This window comes from Arachis duranensis, chromosome 9, assembly GCF_000817695.3.
Source record: "Arachis duranensis cultivar V14167 chromosome 9, aradu.V14167.gnm2.J7QH, whole genome shotgun sequence".
Lineage (NCBI taxonomy): Eukaryota > Viridiplantae > Streptophyta > Magnoliopsida > Fabales > Fabaceae > Arachis > Arachis duranensis.
The window spans coordinates 4,974,554-4,994,679 of NC_029780.3; the positions used below are offsets into that span (position 1 = coordinate 4,974,554).

General features: G+C 34.3%; 1 protein-coding gene and 1 long non-coding RNA gene across 4 annotated transcripts; one reads left to right on the forward strand and one right to left on the reverse strand.

Annotated features, from left to right (window-relative positions):
* The first annotated feature begins 2,395 nt into the window (after positions 1-2,395).
* LOC107464211 (uncharacterized) lies at positions 2,396-5,797 on the forward strand. Of its 2 annotated transcripts, XR_008002544.1 has the most exons (4): positions 2,396-2,887; positions 3,296-3,394; positions 4,385-5,376; positions 5,562-5,797. It is a non-coding gene; the product is annotated as an uncharacterized LOC107464211 (long non-coding RNA). The 2 variants fall into 2 exon arrangements; XR_008002543.1 differs by having other exon boundaries at positions 2,401-2,887; positions 4,385-5,797.
* Positions 5,798-9,873: 4,076 nt separating this feature from the next.
* LOC107464202 (serine/threonine protein phosphatase 2A 55 kDa regulatory subunit B beta isoform) lies at positions 9,874-18,020 on the reverse strand. 2 transcript variants are annotated; one of them, XM_016083129.3, is made up of 14 exons: positions 17,462-18,020; positions 15,907-16,010; positions 15,715-15,813; positions 15,512-15,631; positions 13,949-14,113; positions 13,238-13,329; positions 12,952-13,070; positions 12,134-12,257; positions 11,788-11,911; positions 11,320-11,388; positions 11,145-11,236; positions 10,986-11,063; positions 10,831-10,901; positions 9,874-10,722 (listed from the first exon to the last, which is right to left on the reverse strand). In XM_016083129.3, the coding sequence occupies exons 1-14, from the start codon at positions 17,571-17,573 to the stop codon at positions 10,592-10,594; spliced, it is 1,500 nt and encodes a 499-aa protein (XP_015938615.1). In that variant the 5' UTR covers positions 17,574-18,020; the 3' UTR covers positions 9,874-10,591. The 2 variants fall into 2 exon arrangements, with proteins under 2 accessions (XP_015938615.1, XP_015938614.1); XM_016083128.3 differs by having other exon boundaries at positions 13,946-14,113; positions 17,462-18,019.
* Between the last annotated feature and the right edge of the window lie 2,106 nt (positions 18,021-20,126).

Here is a 20,126-nt window from a genome sequence, read left to right on the forward strand (position 1 = left end):
AATATATTTTTTAATTTTTAAATTATTAATTTTTTAATAAATTTTTTTAATAAATTATTAATTTTTTAACAGCATAATTCGAATTATACCATGAATTACTGTGTGTAATTCGAACCAAACTGGTTCGAATTATGTGTGTGCGTGTGTTTGTGTGTAATTCGAACCAAGCTGGTTCGAATTACGTGTATGCATATGTAGAAATAGAATTCGAACCAGCATGGTTCGAATTATATAAAAATATGATTTGGCTTATTGCTGAAACAATTTTCGCTTTGGCATATTTACGTTACATGATTCTTGACTTGGCTTATTAAGGTTTTTTACCCTCAAATTAACTCAGGTATAATTTTTTACTTTTTTTTATATATTAGGTGGATATTTCCATAAAGATATTTTTACATAAAAATAATATTATAAATTATTAGATAAATTAATATATTTAATTAAATATATTTAATTAATTATCTAAAAATTCATAATGTTATCTTTATATAAAAATATTATCATGTGAATATTCTCTTTTATATAGTCGGACTGCAAAACTTTTAAGAGGAAAAAAATACACCACGAGTCATATTTCAAAAAACGAAGTAAAAATAATATGGTTTGACCGTATGAGTATAAAACTTTATTCAAAATCATATATATTGTTGCTTACTTGCTTCCCATAGTAAAAACTTGAATCCACCTAAGAATAGATTTTGAAATGATGAATTATTAAGTTGAAGGCCCTACCTAAGCATAGAGTTCGAATTAAAATCTTTTGTCCCTATTTTTTGGCTACTTTATTGTACCATGTTATTTTATTTTTATTTTTCTTCAAATAACATATTGCATATTAGTATATTCATTACTAAATACCTTTCTAAATCCAGCAGATGATGTACACGATCATCTATTATATATTATTTTTATGTGTATGGTATCGATTTGGTTCTAATCTTTGGTGAATTTTATTTTACTCTCTAACATTTAATTTATTTTATTTTTATTCCAAAACATTTAAATGACACTAATATTATTTTATTGTCAAATTTTTTTAATATTTAACGAAATTGATATATTATTAATAATACTTTTATTAAAATTATATTTGTTCAACCTTTCTCTTCCACCTTCAGTCCTTCACCCTCTCAACAAGCCCAAATTTTATTTTTGTACTCTTTTCTTTTTCTTTCTCAAACTCCTCTTAAAAAATTAATAATGTAAAAAGAAGAAGAAGAAAATAAGAAAATGGAATTTAGGCTCAGTATGGTAAACAACTTAATTAAGCTCTTTTTGAAAAAATAGTTTAAATAATAAATAACTATATTAAAAGTAGCTTATAAATAAGTTATTTTGTGCTTAGATTTTTAGTTCTAAAAGTGCTTATTTTATAAAAATATGATAAAAAGTAGTAGTATTATGAGAGAAGTCATTTCTTTTAACTTCTTTATAAGCTCCTAAATAACTTCTTAGAAAGCCGCAATTTAATTTTAAAAATTGTACTTGACATTAATACTACTACTTTTTATAAATCAAAAACTCAAAAAAATTACTTTTGAAGCTTTTCAAATGGACCCTTAGACTTATTAAGAAGATGAAGGTAGAAAAAAGGAATTGAGCATGTGAAAATTAGTAAAGTTAATTTTAGAAAATAAATAAATAAATAAATAAATAAATAAAATAAAAAGTAATAAACAATCCTAGTTTATAACCTTAAAATTTTAATGGTTGAAAAAGAAAAGAATTATATACCTCTAATTGACGGATGGTTCATATTAAAAAAATTCACCTATAAATTGAGTTTTTTTTTTAATTCATTTCAATCAAGTCATCCAACAAGAACAATAGTAACATTGAGTTATATGGAGAGCTTTATTTCTTTGAGAGGTTAGAAAGAGTTGTATTCTCCTCGTGTCAAGAGAGAGTGTTATGGTAGTATTCTTGTGATAAAGAGAAATTGTAATTCTAAAAAAAAGTTATTCAGATATTTCCATTATACAAATATCTAATTTTTTTATTTCTATATTTTGTTGTTTGGTGCCTAACAGAGCAAACATAGCTTTAGCAAAAATATTATTAACAGTTTATCAATTCTGTTAATTATTAGTGAAAAATTTAACGGTAGAATAACATTGACGTTATTTTAAATATTTTGGAATAAAAATAAGACATCTAAAATAATAGGACCAAAATAGAATTCACCTTATTAACATATATAAAGAATGTAAAGAATCTGTTATAAAAAGAAGAAAAAAAATGTTCTGAAAACCGGTTCGAACCGGCCGGTCGAACCGGTCGAACCGTGAACCGGACACTAAAGCGGTTCGAACAATAAGGAAAATCGTTAAATCTGAAAACCGGCATTGAACCGATGAACCGGCCGGTTACCGGTCGGTCGAACCGAACCGGGACCCGGCCGGTTTTTTAGCTGTGCAGCAAAACGCTGCCGTTTTGTGTTTTGTGAACCCTAAATGTCTGAATCCCTAATCCCATCCCTTCGCCCTTCGCACTTTCATTTCACTTTCATAGTTCAGCACTCCAGCTCCACCATTCTCATCAAGGTTCAGAGAGACATAGGGAACGCCATCACGCTCCGTCGCGCACTCTCGGGCCTCTCGCCGGATCCTCCGCGTCGTGTGCTCGCATCTCGCCTCTCTCCTCTGTGCTCGGCTGCTTGCACCTCCCTCCGCCAGTGAGTGCTCGAGCTGTGCGAGTTGGTTGTTGCTCGTCGTCCGTGGTTGTCTTTGCTTGATTCTGCCTCCCAGTGTCACTCGAGTCTCGTCTCAGTCACTGGCATCTCATGGTTCGCCTGTCTCGTCGCCGGCGGCAGAAGCAACTCGTGGGGTTGTCCCTTGCGTCGTCGCCTTCCGTCTGGGGGTCGCTGACTCGCCGTCGACCGTTGGTGAGTCCCTGCACCATCTCTTCCCTGTTCTCTCTTCTCCAGATTTCCCTTCTCCCTGTATATTTGCATGTTGCTGAAAAAATTGCTAATCAATAAATTTGCCTTGTTGCTGATCTAAATGTTGCTGTAAACCTGGACTTTACTAAGATTTGTTAATTTTGTTGCTGTAACTTGAATTTGTTGCTGAATTTGTTGCTTCCCAGTCATAAAATCATAACAGAATGCTCAGTCGGTGCTTGGTTGAATTGGCTTTGCTCACTGATTGTATTTGATGATAGATTTTAAATTGATAACTTTTAAATTTTAAATTTGCACTTTGAGTTTTTCTGTTCTCATTATTAGTAAGACATGGATAGTTTAGAATTTTCTATTTCTTTTCCTTACTTCTGAAGTTCGTTATTTCAAAAGGTTCAGTGTTGGCTTCAACTTTCAAATGGGAATTAGGAGCTGGTGAAGATAACAACATCTTCTGGAATTGAGTCTGTTGTTTCACTGCCTGATGAGAAAGTAAGATATGATCTAAAATTACAATAGTACACAGTGATATTTTTTCATTTGGCTGGACTCAGTGAGACAACTGGGAAATATTCTTGTTTGGTCTGATTAACTAACTTCAATATTTAACCTTGTAAATCATATCTTGTACAATTCAGACAAAAACAGGACCTATTTTGGTTGCCATAAATTCCTTCAGGAAAGTTCCTCTGCATGGTAATGATTATATTAATGATTATATTAAAGCCTACAAGCATAAAAGAATTAAAAGAGCTTGTTTTGTTTTACTTTTTGACTCAATTACATTAAGGTAATATTGTCTATCTTTAACTTGTGCACTGCAATTATTTTGCATATTTTGCATATTTTGATGATTAATTACATTTAGTTGGTGATAATTTGTATAAGGTTTTAAATTTGAAAGATATTTTATTATGTTTATTTATAATTTACTTATTATTTTATCATGGAACGGTTTTTCCGGTTGAACTGCGGTTGGACCGGTTGAACCAGTAAACCAGTGAACCAGTAACTAAAGCGGTTTGATGACCGGTTCGGTTTTCAGAACCTTGAAAAAAACAGATTCTATCTAATAAGATTAGTTGAGCAATTCTCAAATTAATTCAAATAATGTTTTCAAATAATTCTGTTATGAGGAGTAGGGTTAGTTAGATTAGTAGTGAAAGTTTCTGTGTATATATATATACTCCTACTCTAGTGTACAAACAATGAAATGAAAAATAACACTTTCTAATTTCTTCTGCATAAGTTTCATTCTTCCGCTTAGAAATTTTTTTTTCTTATTCTTACATGGTATCATAGAGCGATAAAGATCCATGGACCCAGAAATCATCAACAACCTACTACCTTCTAGTTTCATTCCTCAAGCATCTTTTACATCTACGACAATAATTGCAAAACCACTATCCATTCTTTTACCCAAAAAATTGAACAATGACAATTTTTTCACTTGGCGTCACTCTGCAATTCTTACAATTTTAGGTCAAGAATTTGAAGATCACTTAGACAAAATGAAGATTCCAATTTGCTATGCCTCACCAGCAAATGCACAAGCTCAAAAAGAATCAAAAGCATATAGAGAATGGAGACTTGATGAGTACAATGATGCTTCATGGTTATTTTCATCCATGGACCCCTCCTTTAAGCATCGAGTTCTTGATTGTTACTTTGCTCATGAATTTTGGAGCCGCCTTCATACACATTTTGCATCCCAAACCAAGGTTCGCATTAGACAACTCCAATTGCAATTGAAGTCAATAAAAAAGGTGGGATCAATATCAGATTATCTTCTTGAAATAAAAAAAGTGGTTGATTCTCTTGCTACTGTTGGAGCTCCTTTAATTGAGGCAGAATACACCAATATCATTCTAGATGGTTTAAATGAAGATTATCAATCTTTTCTCACCTATGTTACAGCAAAACATCTACCCTACTCCATTCCTGATCTTGAAGCTCTCTTGATGGCTCAAGAAGACATTGTCAAGAGATTCAAAAAACCGGATTCCTTTATGGTGTAGGTAAATTTTACTCAGTCACAACCTGTTAATCAAAATAATTCTGATCCTAGCTTTGAAAGACACACAACAAACATGCTTAGTAGAGGAACTTATGGTAGAAGAGGTCGTGGAGAAAGATCGCAGCGTGGAGGCAGGGGTGCATGGAACAATCCTAATCGTCCACAATGCCAAATTTGTGGCAAGCTGGGACATGTTGTCAGTTACTGTTATTTTCGATTTGATCAACAATTCCAGCATGCCCAACAAAATTCAGGTTCATCATTCATGCACAATGCCTACCTCCACCTCCCTCCTTTCATAACCACAGAGCATTGCTAGTTACACCAACTACTATGGCTGACCTTTCATGGTATGCTGATTCTGGAGCTTCTCATTACTGTATTCCAGATCAGTCTAACTTACAGCAATCACAAGAATACCATGGTCAAGATTAGGTGTATATAGATAATGGTTCAGGTATGAAGATTCAGCATGTTGGAAAATTTTTTTTACATCATAAACCAACTGAAAAGAGATACTATCTTTATGATTTATTACATGCCCCTTCAATTGCTCATAATCTTGTTAGCGTATCAAAATTTACAAGAGATAATCAAGTTTATTTCTCTTTTTGGCCTGATGTGTGTTTTGTGAAATCTCAGGCTACCAAGGAGGTGCTTCTCCAAGGAACAGCAGCTAATGGCATATATAGATTTTAAAAAGTTTATATTCCAAAAATAAAAACAGATTGTAGTCAGTTTAATTCTCATGTTCTTATAGCTAAGACTTTATCTCTAGATATGTATCACAAGAGATTTGGTCACCCAACAATACAAATTGTAAAATTCATTGTAGCAAGTTGTTCACTACCTATTAATAATAATGAATTTGATACTGTTATGTGTGATTCATGTTGTTTGGCTAAATCTCACAGACTTTCTTACTCTCTATTTACTACTATATATGATTCTCCCTTATCTTTAGTTGTGTCTGATATTTGGGGACCAGCTCCAATTACTGCTCACACAGGTGTTAGATATTATGCATCTTTTATTAACACTTACTCAAGGTACACTACTATATATTTTTTAACCAATAAATCACAAGTTTTCAGTGTGTTTAAACTATATAAAGCTCAAATGAAAAAGTAACTTGGACATTCTATAAAAGCTCTACAAACTGATAATGTTAGAGAGTATTTGTCTAAGACTTTTACAGATTTTTTTAGCCCAAGAAGGTATTATACATAGGCTTACTTGCTCTGATACCATGTAAGAATAAGAAAGAAAAAGAATTTCTAAGCAGAAGAATGAAACTTATGCAGAAGGAATTAGAAAATGTTATTTTTCATTTCATTGTTTGTACACTAGTAGGAATATATATATATACACAGAAGCTTTCACTACTAATCTAACTAACCCTACTCCTCATAACAGAATTATTTGAAAATATTATTTGAATTAATTTGAGAATTGCTCAACTAATCTTATTAGATAGAATCTGTTTTTTTTTTATAACAGATTCTTTACATTATTTATATATGTTAATAAACCTCAAACTTTAGAAACCAAAACAGTATTTTACCCTATTTTTATTATAACTCGAGGAGAAATTAAAGAAAATTTTTTTATGCAACCAATTTAGAGTGTAATCAATTATATTTAGTAACAAAAAAAAGTTATCTTAACTCAAGATTAACCCTAATTTTATTTTCACAAATCACCCACAAAATCTTTTTCCTAAGATAACTCAAGATTAATCCTAATTATACTTTCACAAATCAACCACAAAATCTTTTTCCTTCTCTCACTAATCACACCCCACCTTCCCTTACTCAAAAGCCATCCATGTCGCCCACCACTGTCCCTCGCTCAGAATTATCCGTGCCACCTACCACCGTTTGTCAATTCTCTTTTTTTTTTAATGTTCTCTTTAGTGTGAACATAAATTCAAATTATCATGAGAAAACATCTAAATTAAATGAAAAAAAATTAAAATCTAAAAATATATATAAAACTAAATGAAAAGAAATATCTAAAATCATTTTTAAAAAATTTTCAAAACCTAATAAAAGGAAACATTCGAAACGTAATAACAAGAAACATCTAAAACCTCTAACAAAAAAAATATGTAAAATTATTTATAATCTAAAACCTAACAAAACAAAGACATCTAAAATTATTGAAAAAATAACTTCCAAAAACTAAAAAAAATATAAAACTATTCAAAAATATTCAAAAACCTAAAAAAAAAACACCAAAACTTAGAAGAACAAAACATTCAAAACTAATAAAAAGAATCATAAAAAAATCTACAATAAGAATAAGAAGAAGAAAAAGATGATTTGGCATAAAGAGTGGTGGAGACGTTGAAAGATTAGACGGCATCGCGGTGAGAGAATTTGGAGGGGAGGTGGTGGCGATGACAAGATGAGTTGAAAGAGGGAGACACTGCATCCGGTGAGTGGAGTTGAGGGGAGGAGATGGCCAGCAATGAGAGGATTTGGAAGGGCAGGACCGCGACATTGTAGTAAGCACGGCAGAGTCAAGACGGTCAGGACAACACTGACAGAGGAGGCACAGGCATGGAAGAAATAGAAGTGAGCAAACACTGACGACACGGGGACGAAATAGAAGAGCCGACATGGAGAATGATGAGTGACGACCTGTGGTGAGCATGCAGTGAGTGAGAGAGGTGATATTAGGGGTAGCAACTAACACTACCCGAACCCGTGGGTATCCACCCCACCCCTACTCGTTCGGGGTGGATAATTAGTGCAAGAGAGGTTTTCAACGGGACGGGGCAGATTCTTAGACGGGTCGGGTTTTGGTTAAATCTCTCTCTCTATATATATATATAATAATATTGTATCATATTTAAATTTTTACTTTAATTTATGTTAATTTATGTTATGTATGTAATTATGGTTATATAAATTTTACAATTAAATTTTATTTGTTGGATTTTAAAAATTACAAGGACCGGTAGGGGCAAGGCGGGTAAGGGTTTAACTTTTTACTACTCGCAGATAGAAGCGGGACGGGTTCGATGTGAGTAGGGTGACAAGCGGGGAAGCTCGCCCCGCCAAAAGCCTGCCTTTGACGAGCTGGCCTGTCCCACCTTTCTTAATGAAGCGGTCCTAAAACCTCACTCCTCCCCATCTAACAGCGGATTGGCGGGCCAAATCCGCCAAATCTCTTTTTTTTTTATTATTAAGTATTAAATAATATATATAATTTTACAACTATTTTAATAAATTTATAATTTTTAAAGACATATTAAATATCTACAAATTTAGAACGTAATGAATGAAATGTAAAATATAATCCAAAACACTAAATTAAACACTTTCAAAAAAACTCCGAGTCCAGCGGAAAAGCCGCTCCGCCAAAACCCATGATTTAAGCGGTGCGGGTTGACAGGCTTTTGATGTATGGTGGTCTAAATTTTTCAGTCCAGCTGACTTTTTTGGGCGGGTTACACGAATCTGTCTGGTGAGTTTAGATCCATTTGTCATTCCTCATGCAGTCATGCGAGTTATTAGAAAGTGGAGCGGAATCGATCGATTATCCCAAAAATCTACCTCTACCCGCCATATTACCATTCCTAGGTGAGATGAGTAGTGGACTCTTCTTGTGAGTTAAGGAAACAATTAGTTGTCTACCAAATCTCTTGGACTCTTCTCGTAAGTTAAATTTGTGAACCTTTTAGCTTACAATATAAAATGGAGGTAACAACTACCAAATATTACATCGCCATTCACTAGTAATATTTTTCAAATGAAAATATTTGCACAATGTTATTGTTGATTTATATCATTCAAAGTTTGACAATTATTTGCATTGCATCCATGTTCCCATTTGATCTCCTATCTCTAGAGGTATCAATCTAACCTATTATATGAACTAAGATTCACAACAAATGAATTCAATAGTGATTATGTCTAATCAAGAAAAAAAAATAAAGAAGCTATATGAATGACAAATCAAATTAACTCACTAATATTTATATATTCGGACCACAAAAGAGTAAAAAATACATCACGAGTCATATTTCAAAAAACCAAGTAAAAGTAATATGGTATGAGTATAGAACTTTATTCAAAAACATATATATTGCTTCCAATTCCAATAGTAAAAACTTGAGGATAATTTTATGACTAAGAAGTGTTTGTGTAAAGAAAATGAAAAATAATTTGTATAATCTATTGTAAAAGATTAATAAAAATAAAATGACATATTTCTTAAAAAGTTATCCAATTATATATAAATATGAATTTTCGTCTCTTCCCCATTTTCTCTTTTCGCCATAATATGCACCAAAACTTGAATTCAAATAAGAATAAATTTTGTAATGATGAATTATCAAGTCGGGGAGAAAGAAAAAAATTCAACCCCGGGAAAAGGAAAACTTGATTGATTAGCTTGCATTATTAATTATTTCTGTTCGAGCGAGTTAATTGAATGGATCCAACCTTTCGAAACTATCAAATTGGTTTTAAAAATTAATATTTCTAAGATTGAAAATATAAATTTTGAATTTTAGTTCAAAGAAAAATGTATAGATTAATAACAAAAAGATTAATAGCTTCATAAAATACATTAAAAATAATCTTTTTAACTCATTTATCAACGAACGTTAACTATTAATTTCCACCTCTCATTAACATCCGGTCGTACCGACATGCTCATCTCAGTCATCTGTAATTGTATGTTTATGTTTACGTATTTATGGATTAGAAGATAGATTCTGTAACTCGGTAGTCAAAATGCAATTTTTTTTTCCAGTAAAGCTAAGTAAGAGTGTAAGAGTCAAGACTTAAATTTATAATTGTTCAAGAATCTTACTTCTCGAGATTGATAACATCACAGGTTCATCCATCTATTTGCCAAGCAAAGATACAACTAAAATCTGTGTAAGTTGCATCAAATTTAATAAATGTTGCGAGGTAAAACAAAATTCAACCAAAGCCGGTGAAAAAAAAAAGATAAAGATTCAGTGAATTACAACTAAGATGTCAGGTTTGCAAGCGACAATCCAGTTTATCCTACAACATTGCGACATGAAACTATCACTTTGACATTTTACACAAAATTGACCGTGTGCAGCAAAAATTAGACTATGAAGCATTGTCAAATTAAATTCCAACACAAAAATAATCAATGAAAAAATGATGCACTGCAGGTTTCTACTGCTCCACCCCACAAGACATCTGAGCCAAAAGAGAAAAAAGGGAGGAAAAAATACAACTACATTTTTAACTTTTTTATCCTAGTGACAGATATTGAACATCCTTTAGTATCTGTTGTAGGAGAGCTACAATCACAAATTTTCTTCTTCATTTGCAAGCCAAACACAATTTGAAGCATTCAACTGAACCTTCTCTTTTAGAAGATACAGAAAAAGGGGAGGAAAGAATATCGGCGTTGGAAGGCGAAAATGAGGGTGGGGGGAGAAAAGAGAAATGCTGCCTGTCCAGAAACAAAATAAGGTCTGCCTACCCAGGAATTTCGAAACGACGACTTCTGGATCCTTTTTCCTAAAAGCTCCTGCAAAAGATTTATAAAGGGCACTCGAAGTGTGAGAGTTAATGTAGCCTCCAAATGGTTGGTTATAGAAGGGGATAAGAAGCCTTCTTCACAGCAACCTAAAAACATGTTAATCATGCGGACATGTCCTCCAATCTTTTATCTTAAGCATAGTACATGTATAAGCTATTTGCAGCAGCACAAGCAATTGAATTTTCAGTTGGGTGCCACGCTAAGTGTAGCAACTTTGTTGTGAAATCAAAAGAATTGCCATTTGCATCAACTCCATCAGCTCCTGTTCAAGATTACCAAATATTTCAGTCTATATACTACAATAAGAGCAAGATAAAATATTAATTGTAAACAGAAAAAATAAGAGATCTTGATTAAGTATCAAACTGACCGCGTCTTACAACTCGTGTTATACTAGTTCCCAGTGATCTGGAAGGCCTTGAAGGGGTTGGAACTTGCCGTCTGAGGATATAAAAAAAAATTATATAAATTCTACAAGGCGTAAACTAACCATGTTTGGTGTTGGAACTTTCCTGATAAATTTACCTCATTGGATTTTTACTGGCTTCCAAAGTTGTAGCCTCAGCACTACCGGGGGCACAACCAAACACACGGAATAAATTACTGGTATCAAGTGAACCAAATTAGTAAGGCTCAGTTTAAATTATAACATAACAAGTAGATAGTTGTGTCTGGATCCCAAACCTGTAGGAACCCGTTGAAACACGCAATCCATCACCACTCAGACAACACTCAAACTTGTCAAAAATTGAATCGTTTTCATATAAATCACAAAGCTGGTAAGAGAAGAAGGAAAAAACGATTATGACCATCCAAAAGTGTTAACGATTGATCACTTGTATAAATAGAGGAGTCTAACCTTTGGTCTTAAATACTCATGAACCTGGAATGTAGCAACTGGACCAGAATCCATGTTGATGTCCCATAACTGACAAAACATGCAAAGATGCAAAGGTGAGATGATAGTGCAAGGTAAAGAGGCACAAACAACAATTTACATAGAAGGGTTTTGGCTCATGGAATTCAACAACCACCACCATCGGATTCCATTAAATACCAAATTTTCGATAAACCCAATTGGATGAGGGGTCTCTTGCACCCAAAGGAAGAAATACCACAAAGACCAAATGTCCATTTTCATATGGAATCAAATTCAATACAACAATATCATATTGATCCACGTCATGAAGATTCGATATAGTTTTACGTTGATTGTGGAAGGCCTAACATAACCCTTCACTTTATCCGGACTTGGGACCGGCTATGTAACATAGACAGACATTTTAATCATATAAGCAGGGATTTGGGGATCATAGAGCATTAAAACCTTTAGGGTCATGTAATCACGACTAAGTATATATCTTCCATCCTTTGCAAATTTTATGTCTGAGATAGAAGCTATAATCTCTGTGAAAAATGATCTGGAGCCAGGGGCCTCATGCTCCTCAAATCTGCGAAAGCAAGACGTTTGTCTGAGTCTACGAGGCATAATAAGTTACATTATACATATTATAGGCTGCAGAGAAATGCTTTCTGTTCACAGGAAAAAATTTGAATTGTCCTAAGACGATAAAGAAAGAAACCCTTCCACTAATTTTGACAATCAGTTCAACATTTCTTAAAACACCGCAAACAATAACATAAACAAGAACATAGCCAACAGAGGTGCTCACATTTTGGTGTGAGAATCACAGAGCGCTGACTGCCGCAAGTCAACAAGACGAATTGAACCTTTTGAACTACTATATGCCAGTGTGTTGCAATGAGTGGGGTGAAATTCTGCCGACGTTATAACCTCTGCAGCATTGATAGCCAGGGTCAATGCACAGGTAAGACCATAAATAGCATACCAAGCTACCAAGACATTAAAAATTAGAAAACAAAAGTAACGTTCAATTGACAAAGCTCAACTCAAAAGATGAACAACTGTTTAAACATTCTGACTAGTTATTTCTGCTTTAGCAATATAATGAGCAAGTTAAATAAAGCCATCTCTTGACTGAACCTGGGAGGTATGCCTAAGGATCTGAGATGGTTACCTCATTTAAGGCTAACACCTCAGCCAGCAAGAGACCCTCTGGCATCTCACCTCTAGCATACCATCTTTGTTCCTTCCAGAGACTCCTAGACGTAATAATTGCCAAAATCATATTTCATTGACAGGCAACAACAAAAGAATCACCCCATCAATAGAATAACCTATAACTCATCAAATCCAAAATGCCAATATCTCTCACAAGCATTGTTGACAGCATTCACAGCCATCGAACCTCCTTACCAGAACCTTTCGTTCACCTATTTTCTACCTTGAACCCCTAATCTTACTGCTGTTCATCTCCGTGATCTAGACTAGATAAGTTTGCACACACAAAATGAACACTTATCAAATAACTACAACTCAAGTTATTACTCCTTTAACTAGGTAAAGCATACCAAGTTACCACCACAAATAATTTCACAATGGCATAAAGATATAGCAGTGAAAGCTTACCAGTCAGATCCTCCATATTTGCAGGCTTTACATCAACAATATTGAAACTTTGATTGCTAATTTCCAGGTTCCAAAGGTTTATTCGCAAATCATCAGCCGATATGAAAGTTTCACCGTCACTAGAGAAGAAAAAAAAAATACCATCATCCAAATTTCATCAGATTTCGGGGGTACAAAAGGCAATAATAACAAAATTAAACAATAGATCAGAAGGAATGGCATCTTTAAAACAAGACCGCATGAGGAGAAATATAATAACGAAACATACGAACAAAACCTAAATCACCTGTTATTTGAAATAGAATTGATGTGATAATCATGCGCATGGGCATACACTCTACGACATCGAGCCATCAGACTGGTCTCATTGCTGGTTACCTACATATTTTAGAAGCCATGTGTTATCAATAGCCACACCAGAAGTTCTGAGACAAATAATTTTCAAGGTTAGAACAAATATTAAGATTGTAGCTACTGTCCCGTCTGTTTTTTCCTATAAAGTATCAAGGAACATACTAAAACACTACTCAAATCAAATCAACTCTCTTTCTTTTTCTTCTTCCACTTTCTTTGTTAAGAGTTCTTCTATGCGCAAATGACTAAATTCTGCTTGGATGATTAAACTGAAATATGTCTCTAGTGACTTGTAAGGTAATAAAAAAAAGCATAAGGTCTATCCACCATGTCCAGCAACTTGAGCCAAAATGCATATGCAACTTCAAATAGGAGTTTGATTCTAAACATTTCGCTTCTTATTTACTTCTATAAATATGACTGAACCACAATGTATATACATGAATAAATAAGGAAAAGACAGTTGTAACTCATTCAGCCAAGAATCAAATCTGTAGTAAACCTTGCATAGTTTTGTCTCTTCTTTCCAGTTAATACTTAAACATCAAATTCTTGTTCACGGAGAAATGTCACATTAAAGTTTTATCCTCAAGATAGAAATGTGAGGAGAAAAAAAACAACTGGAAGGCCAAAGTACAACTACCACAGGTAATTTTAGTGAAGGTATGCCTCCTGGTGGAATTGATAAGCCTCCATTTGCAAGGTAAGGAATGGAGCTACTGGAATTACTTGAACTAGAGACATTTCCCACTGCTTTCAAATGGTCAACATTCATGTCAGAAATTTTCTTGATCTTCTTTTCTTGAACCTGTTCAACTCTCACATGAGGGGAGAAAATAGAAAAGAATAAGTTGCCTACAATAATGGATCAATCCTATAAAAATTTATAGGAGAAAATACTAAAGGAAATGCAATCTATTTTGTATACATGAACAAGGAACACTAGAGCATATTCCTTAGGGATAAATTTCTAGCATATTTAATTCTCGATACAGATTCTGATCTTCTTAATACATCAAACATAAAAGAAACAATCACTTAACCATTCATCATTAAGGTGACACATTTTGCTATAAAATACTTAGGATTTTTTTTCAATATAGAAAAGGAATATTACTAAATAAGTAGGGTTAGTTTCCAGAGAGGATAAGGCATCCTCAGAAAGAAACCACAACACAGCTTAAGAATAGAGAAACCCCCACAGGAATTAACAACACATACCATTCAAACAAGAAAAAGGAAAAAGAAACCACTAAAACATCTAAAACAAGGGGGGAACATAACACTTGCAATAAATAGGAAGAACTAAAACAAAAACAAAAACAAAAACAAAAACAAAAAAAAGTAATCCCTTCTTCAAAGTTCCAAAAGAAAAAGATAATTAAGCCCTCTAAATCGATAAGCCATCCACAATTTACTGTTTTCAATAATAAGTTCTTTTTCTATCTTTGTCATTTTTTTCTTCCATTTTTTTTTTTTGGTATAAACCACCAGTAGTCATAGTCATAGGACTAGCTAATATGGGGCTAAAACTTAAAACTATATCAACATTATCCTTACACATGATGAGAAAGCTGCGTTTTATCTCCCTACCAAGGGCCATTTGATCGAGGTATCGTTCATATGAAACCATTTGCATTACCAAAAGTCCCCTCTATCAACAATGCGACAAACTGGCGAAAGGTAGAATTCCCTTTCAAACTAGAGTTGATAGACACACATCCCCAACGGACTCCTCCTCTAGAGCTCTACTTCATTTTGCCAACCTAACTATGGGTTGGTACCCTATATAACATGCCTAGGATTTTAGAGATAAGATGGAAAAACCCTCTTGAACCATTTTCCTACTTCAAAGATCGCAGTGTTAAGCAAAAACTCATAACGCATACATGCATCTATAAAAGTCAGCCCTTGATATCTGATTAGCAGAATATAAAATACAATTCATAATTTCCAAAGATTATGCCCAGGCAACAGATTCCATTTAAACTTTCAAACTGAAGCACACAATCCTCTTCAGCTATTAAACATATCGATAACTGGAGATATTCTCAAAGCACGCAAGACAAAAGGGACCAAACCTAGTTTTCTATATTGCACCAAAAACACCTAGTTTTATAGAAACATAACCATGTGTGTAATACATAAATAAACTGATTTAAAAAAACGGTACTCAACATACCACGAGTGAGCATTCATTTCATACCTTCCAAAATTTGATGGTTTTATCATTTGTAGATAGAAGGAACAGAGCACCATTAGCTGTTTGGCACCATTTGATTTTGTTGATTTTCTCTTCTATTTCCAAGCTCTTAAGATAGTCAAACTGAAATATTGATAACATGTTATCGATATTAACCTTTCTGAAGCACCATCCGGGGGAAAGAACTAATTGGCAACAAATGTTACCTCAGGCTCATGACTCTGAAACTCTGTTTTATAACGAAACTCAGGATGCCTAGTAAGAGAATTGTCCATCCTCTCCAAATCCCTTCGTGGTACACCATTCTGCATATTACAATATATTTAAAATACCAAGTTTTAAATGTCAAAAGTAAGTTTGCTTTACAACAAAAGTGCAAAAGCAAAAGTAATGTTTACATCTTTTGAATCTGTCCTCTCAAAAAGAACTACTCGACCACCACGATCACCAGTAGCTAGATGATCACCGGACTTGTCAAATTCAATAGCAGAAATTATGTCCACTGTAAAAAGAATATTGGGCAAATAGTTAGAGAACTTTCACATTAACCTGCAACAGAATCTAATCTAAATTTAAAAATCAGCATCTATTGGATGATTCATGCATTATGTCAATGGTGTCTTCATGTCGAGAGAAAATTTTGAAAGAGAACTCATTGGATTTGCAAAAAAAAATATCAGAATTCTTATCCTTTTTCTTTCATAACAAAATTCTAGTCTTTTTTTTGGCTTAATTCCCCATATAAACCACAAATAAATCATAGTTTCAGTCGGATTCAAAATATCTGTGAATAAATAAATCGAGACCTTCACTTAAGCAAGTCCAAACCACTAGCGACTAAAGGTCTCCAATGGGATTGACAAAAGTTTCCAAAACCATCTAAATATTAAATGAAACCAGGCAGATAATGTAGCTACATTCTAGATAACTAGATATCTTTACTTCCCTCCTAGCAGCAATTGTAGGACTATGTTTCACCACCTAATTACCTCTGTTAACAAAATGTTAAAGACCGAACATCCATTTGCTTTGTGTGTCCTTGTTTTTCTTTTAGCACATAAGATGAAGGTTGGTACAATGATGCTTTACGGCTTGCTTTTCTTAATGATCATTCATAACCTAAAATAGATCATAGCCCAGCCATCTGAACAGATCTATGCAGTAGGAACATTTCCAAATAATATACACCCTTAGCTGCCTCACCGTTATCTGAACTAGCATGAAACAACTTTATAGCAGGAAACTCCATGTTGAATTGGCATAAATTTAATATACTAGAGTCCAACCCAATGATCTCATACACACTGGCCCTCTCCTCCCCTAGCAGGTACCCAATCACAAATTTCAAATGGTAACTCAGCATAACTTTCATGCCGTAAACAAGGATTATGGCAAAAATATGAGCAATACTTCAAATTCATTCGTATCAACACTACACAACATGCAACATTCTTTCTCTATACTGCAGAGACACTTTCTTCACACTAGACACCACCACCAACATCATCACCACTGAAACACTGGCACTCCAACCAATCAAATGGAGTCCGAAATAACATTACTGAAGTTGCAAGTTACAATCTAAACCCTTAACTCAATCCTCAATGCCAATCATCAAACCGCACAAAATTAAGATCTACACTTTCAAACCCACAACACTAAAGCTCACAAAACCAAAACAAAAGGTACTCAAAACCAATTAATCATAAGAACTTCTAGCAATATAACTGCAATACACACTCAAAAACACTAACTTTACTTCCCAAATTGAACAACCTCACAATCACACATAGATAAAAGGAAATGAAACACGTTCCATTTATCGGATCGAACGCACAGAAACCAAGCCCTAATCCCAACAACACAAAACAATTGGATCCGAAACAAAAACGACACCGTATCAACCGAACCCCCAATCTACCAATCGATCAATAAAATTGAATCAATATTTACCTTCCTGAACTTCTTCACCGGCCGCACGTTCGCCGAACACCTGCGAGAATTTCCACTCCAGCGGTTGCGGTGGACCCGCCGGAGCTGCAACCTTATCATCACCACCGTTCATTCCCCCACCACCCGCAAAAGACACGAAATCAACGGTGCAGATTCTCTTCACTATCTATTGCCACGCATCGAAAGCTTTTCTCTGTTTCTCTCTCAAAGGATCATCATCATCGTTTCATCACACACACACACACACACACATCAACCAAAAGATTCAACTTTTCAGATTTCCACTTCCACCATTGGAATAACACCCCTCAAATAATAATTAAGTAAAATACCAAAATGAATAAAATAAAATGAGGAAAAATGGGATATTTATTTATATTTTTGGGAAGAAGGATTAAAATTAAAATGACAGAGCAAACGGTTCTTTTGTTTTTGGATTTGGAAGATGCAAAAGCAAAAATAAGTAAATAACAACACACACGCTCACTTTCTTCTTCTTTCTCTCTGCTCTACTTCTCTCTCTCTCTCTCAATAATAGATTCTTGTTTTTTTTTTATTTTCCTTTTTGGGGTTTTCCGTACGTAGATAATTAAGAAATAAATAAATGAATATATTTTGCTTTGTCTGTGATATCCTCACGTGGCTGTCACGTGGGTTCCTGAAGTGCCTAGTTTATTGATGGGTGGCGCTGGTGGAGACATCTCACGTCTCAATGGACTGTGATGTCTTTGAGTTGTTCTCATGGGTGAGGTTAGAGATTTTTTCTAAATAATTATCCAAATGAATGAATTTAATTAAAGATTTAATAACCTTTTTGTGAATATAGTAATATGCGATCAGGTAGTTGAATAAAAGAAAGTTTACTCTTATAATACATAAAAAGTTAAATTTATAAATTAAATTTTAATTATGTTTTTAACATGGACAAAATAATGCTTTATCATTTATTTGGTACATGTTAACTAATTAATTATCGGGTACATTGCGAAAGGATTAGAGTAGGAGATAATTGGAGTTAAGCCCCATTTTGGTCTCTGAGATTGACGAGTTGCACTGATTTAGTCTTTCAGATCTCAATTATACCAAATTAGTCCCCTAAATTCGAAAAAATGCACCATATTAGTCCTTACTCTATTTTCCGTCACTGGAGGTCTGACGCTGTTAGTGACTTGGCAAATATTGCCACGCTGGACACGGTGGAAACGGCGTCGTTTCTAGATTGGCACTAAAATTCCCCTTTGAGCGACGTCGTTTCTATGCGATGGAAAACAAAACGTTGGCCTCTCCCTCTTTTGTCTTCACTCTTCGTCTTCAACCCCTCCATGACTGACACAGAGGAAAAACGTCTCTCTTCCGTTACTCACTGAAATCAGGAACGAGTAAGCAATAGGATTCCGGAGACTGCTTGATCATAATTGAACACTGAACAGTTGTCTGAGGAGGTACTTTGCTGCAACAAGGAGCTTCTGTTCCATCACCGAGGTTAGTGAAGAATTTAAAAATATATTTTTTCAAATTTTAGGGAATGCGTTGATGGTTGTTGATCATAGTTTATTGCTTTGTATATTGTTTTTCCTAAGGTTTGTAGTGGAATTTGGGCTAGAGTTTTATTTGGATGTTGTCTGCAACTGTTTTTTTTTTGTCTTCATGCTCTGTTCTGATGATGGATAAATTTGTTTTATTTTGATATATGTTTATATAATGTATAAATGTAGTTGATGAAAACTATGTTAAAGGGATCATTGTGTGGAATTGGTGCTGAAAAGAAATTTTTGTGAATCATGCAGATGGATGTGCACTTAGATATAATATTCCACCATGGGAGAAAATTTCAGAAAGATGAAAACGGGATGACCATATATTCTCCTGATAAGAAGGCATGTGTTGGGAACATTGATGTAGATACTTTAGATATTTTTTGGGTGAGAAATTATTATAAGGAACTAGGATATGATAAGATAGGAGAATGTTGGTGGCATGTGCCCGGGAGGAGTTTAGACATTGGGTTAAGAGCTCTGAATTGTGATGATGAGTTGAGAGAGATGTGTTTCATGGGTGAAAAGAATGAGGGGCTGGTTGATGTTTACTTTGAGCATGCAGTTTCAACACCAGAAATTCTTGAGGAAAATGAGATTGTGGAGTATGTTAAGGGTGACCATGATGATTTGAGAGAGGTTAGTGATGAAGTTGACAATGAACCCCTACAAGATGAAACCCCAAACCAAGCTAATAAACCCACTACCCCTGCTGATGAGACTCCATTCACCAAGAACACTGAACCAATGCATAATACCTCACCACCCAAGACCACAGAACCAACAGATCCTGGTGCTAATAACCCAACAACCCAAAACAGTAATCCTACTACCACACCCAACTCTAATCCTAGCCAAGCTACTACTGCAAAGCCTGTTACCACTACTCTTCCAGTTCTCCAAAAATGAAACCCAATTCAAATGTCAACCCAAATCTGAAATCCAATACTACATCATCATATAAGGCCACTGCCAACCCGAACAATGCCTTTAAGCCCAAGCTGAAGTCCAACCAGAATTCTGTGTCTAAGCCCAAATCAAAGCCAAAGCCCAAAATCAGAACTAAAGCTTATTGCACAAGGTCTGCTTCACAAGTGAGGACTAGGAAGCAACATGAGAAGAAAAAACAA

Excerpts from the sequence above, each read along its gene's own strand:
- LOC107464202 (XM_016083128.3), bottom strand. The coding sequence starts at position 17,573 with ATGAACGGTGGTGATGATAAGGTTGCAGCTCCGGCGGGTCCACCGCAA. Across the intron at positions 13,330-13,945 it reads CACTAAAATTACCTGTGGTA|GTAACCAGCAATGAGACCAG; the intron begins GTTGTACTTTGG and ends TAAAATATGTAG. Across the intron at positions 11,389-11,787 it reads GTGATTACATGACCCTAAAG|TTATGGGACATCAACATGGA; the intron begins GTTTTAATGCTC and ends ATGTTTTGTCAG.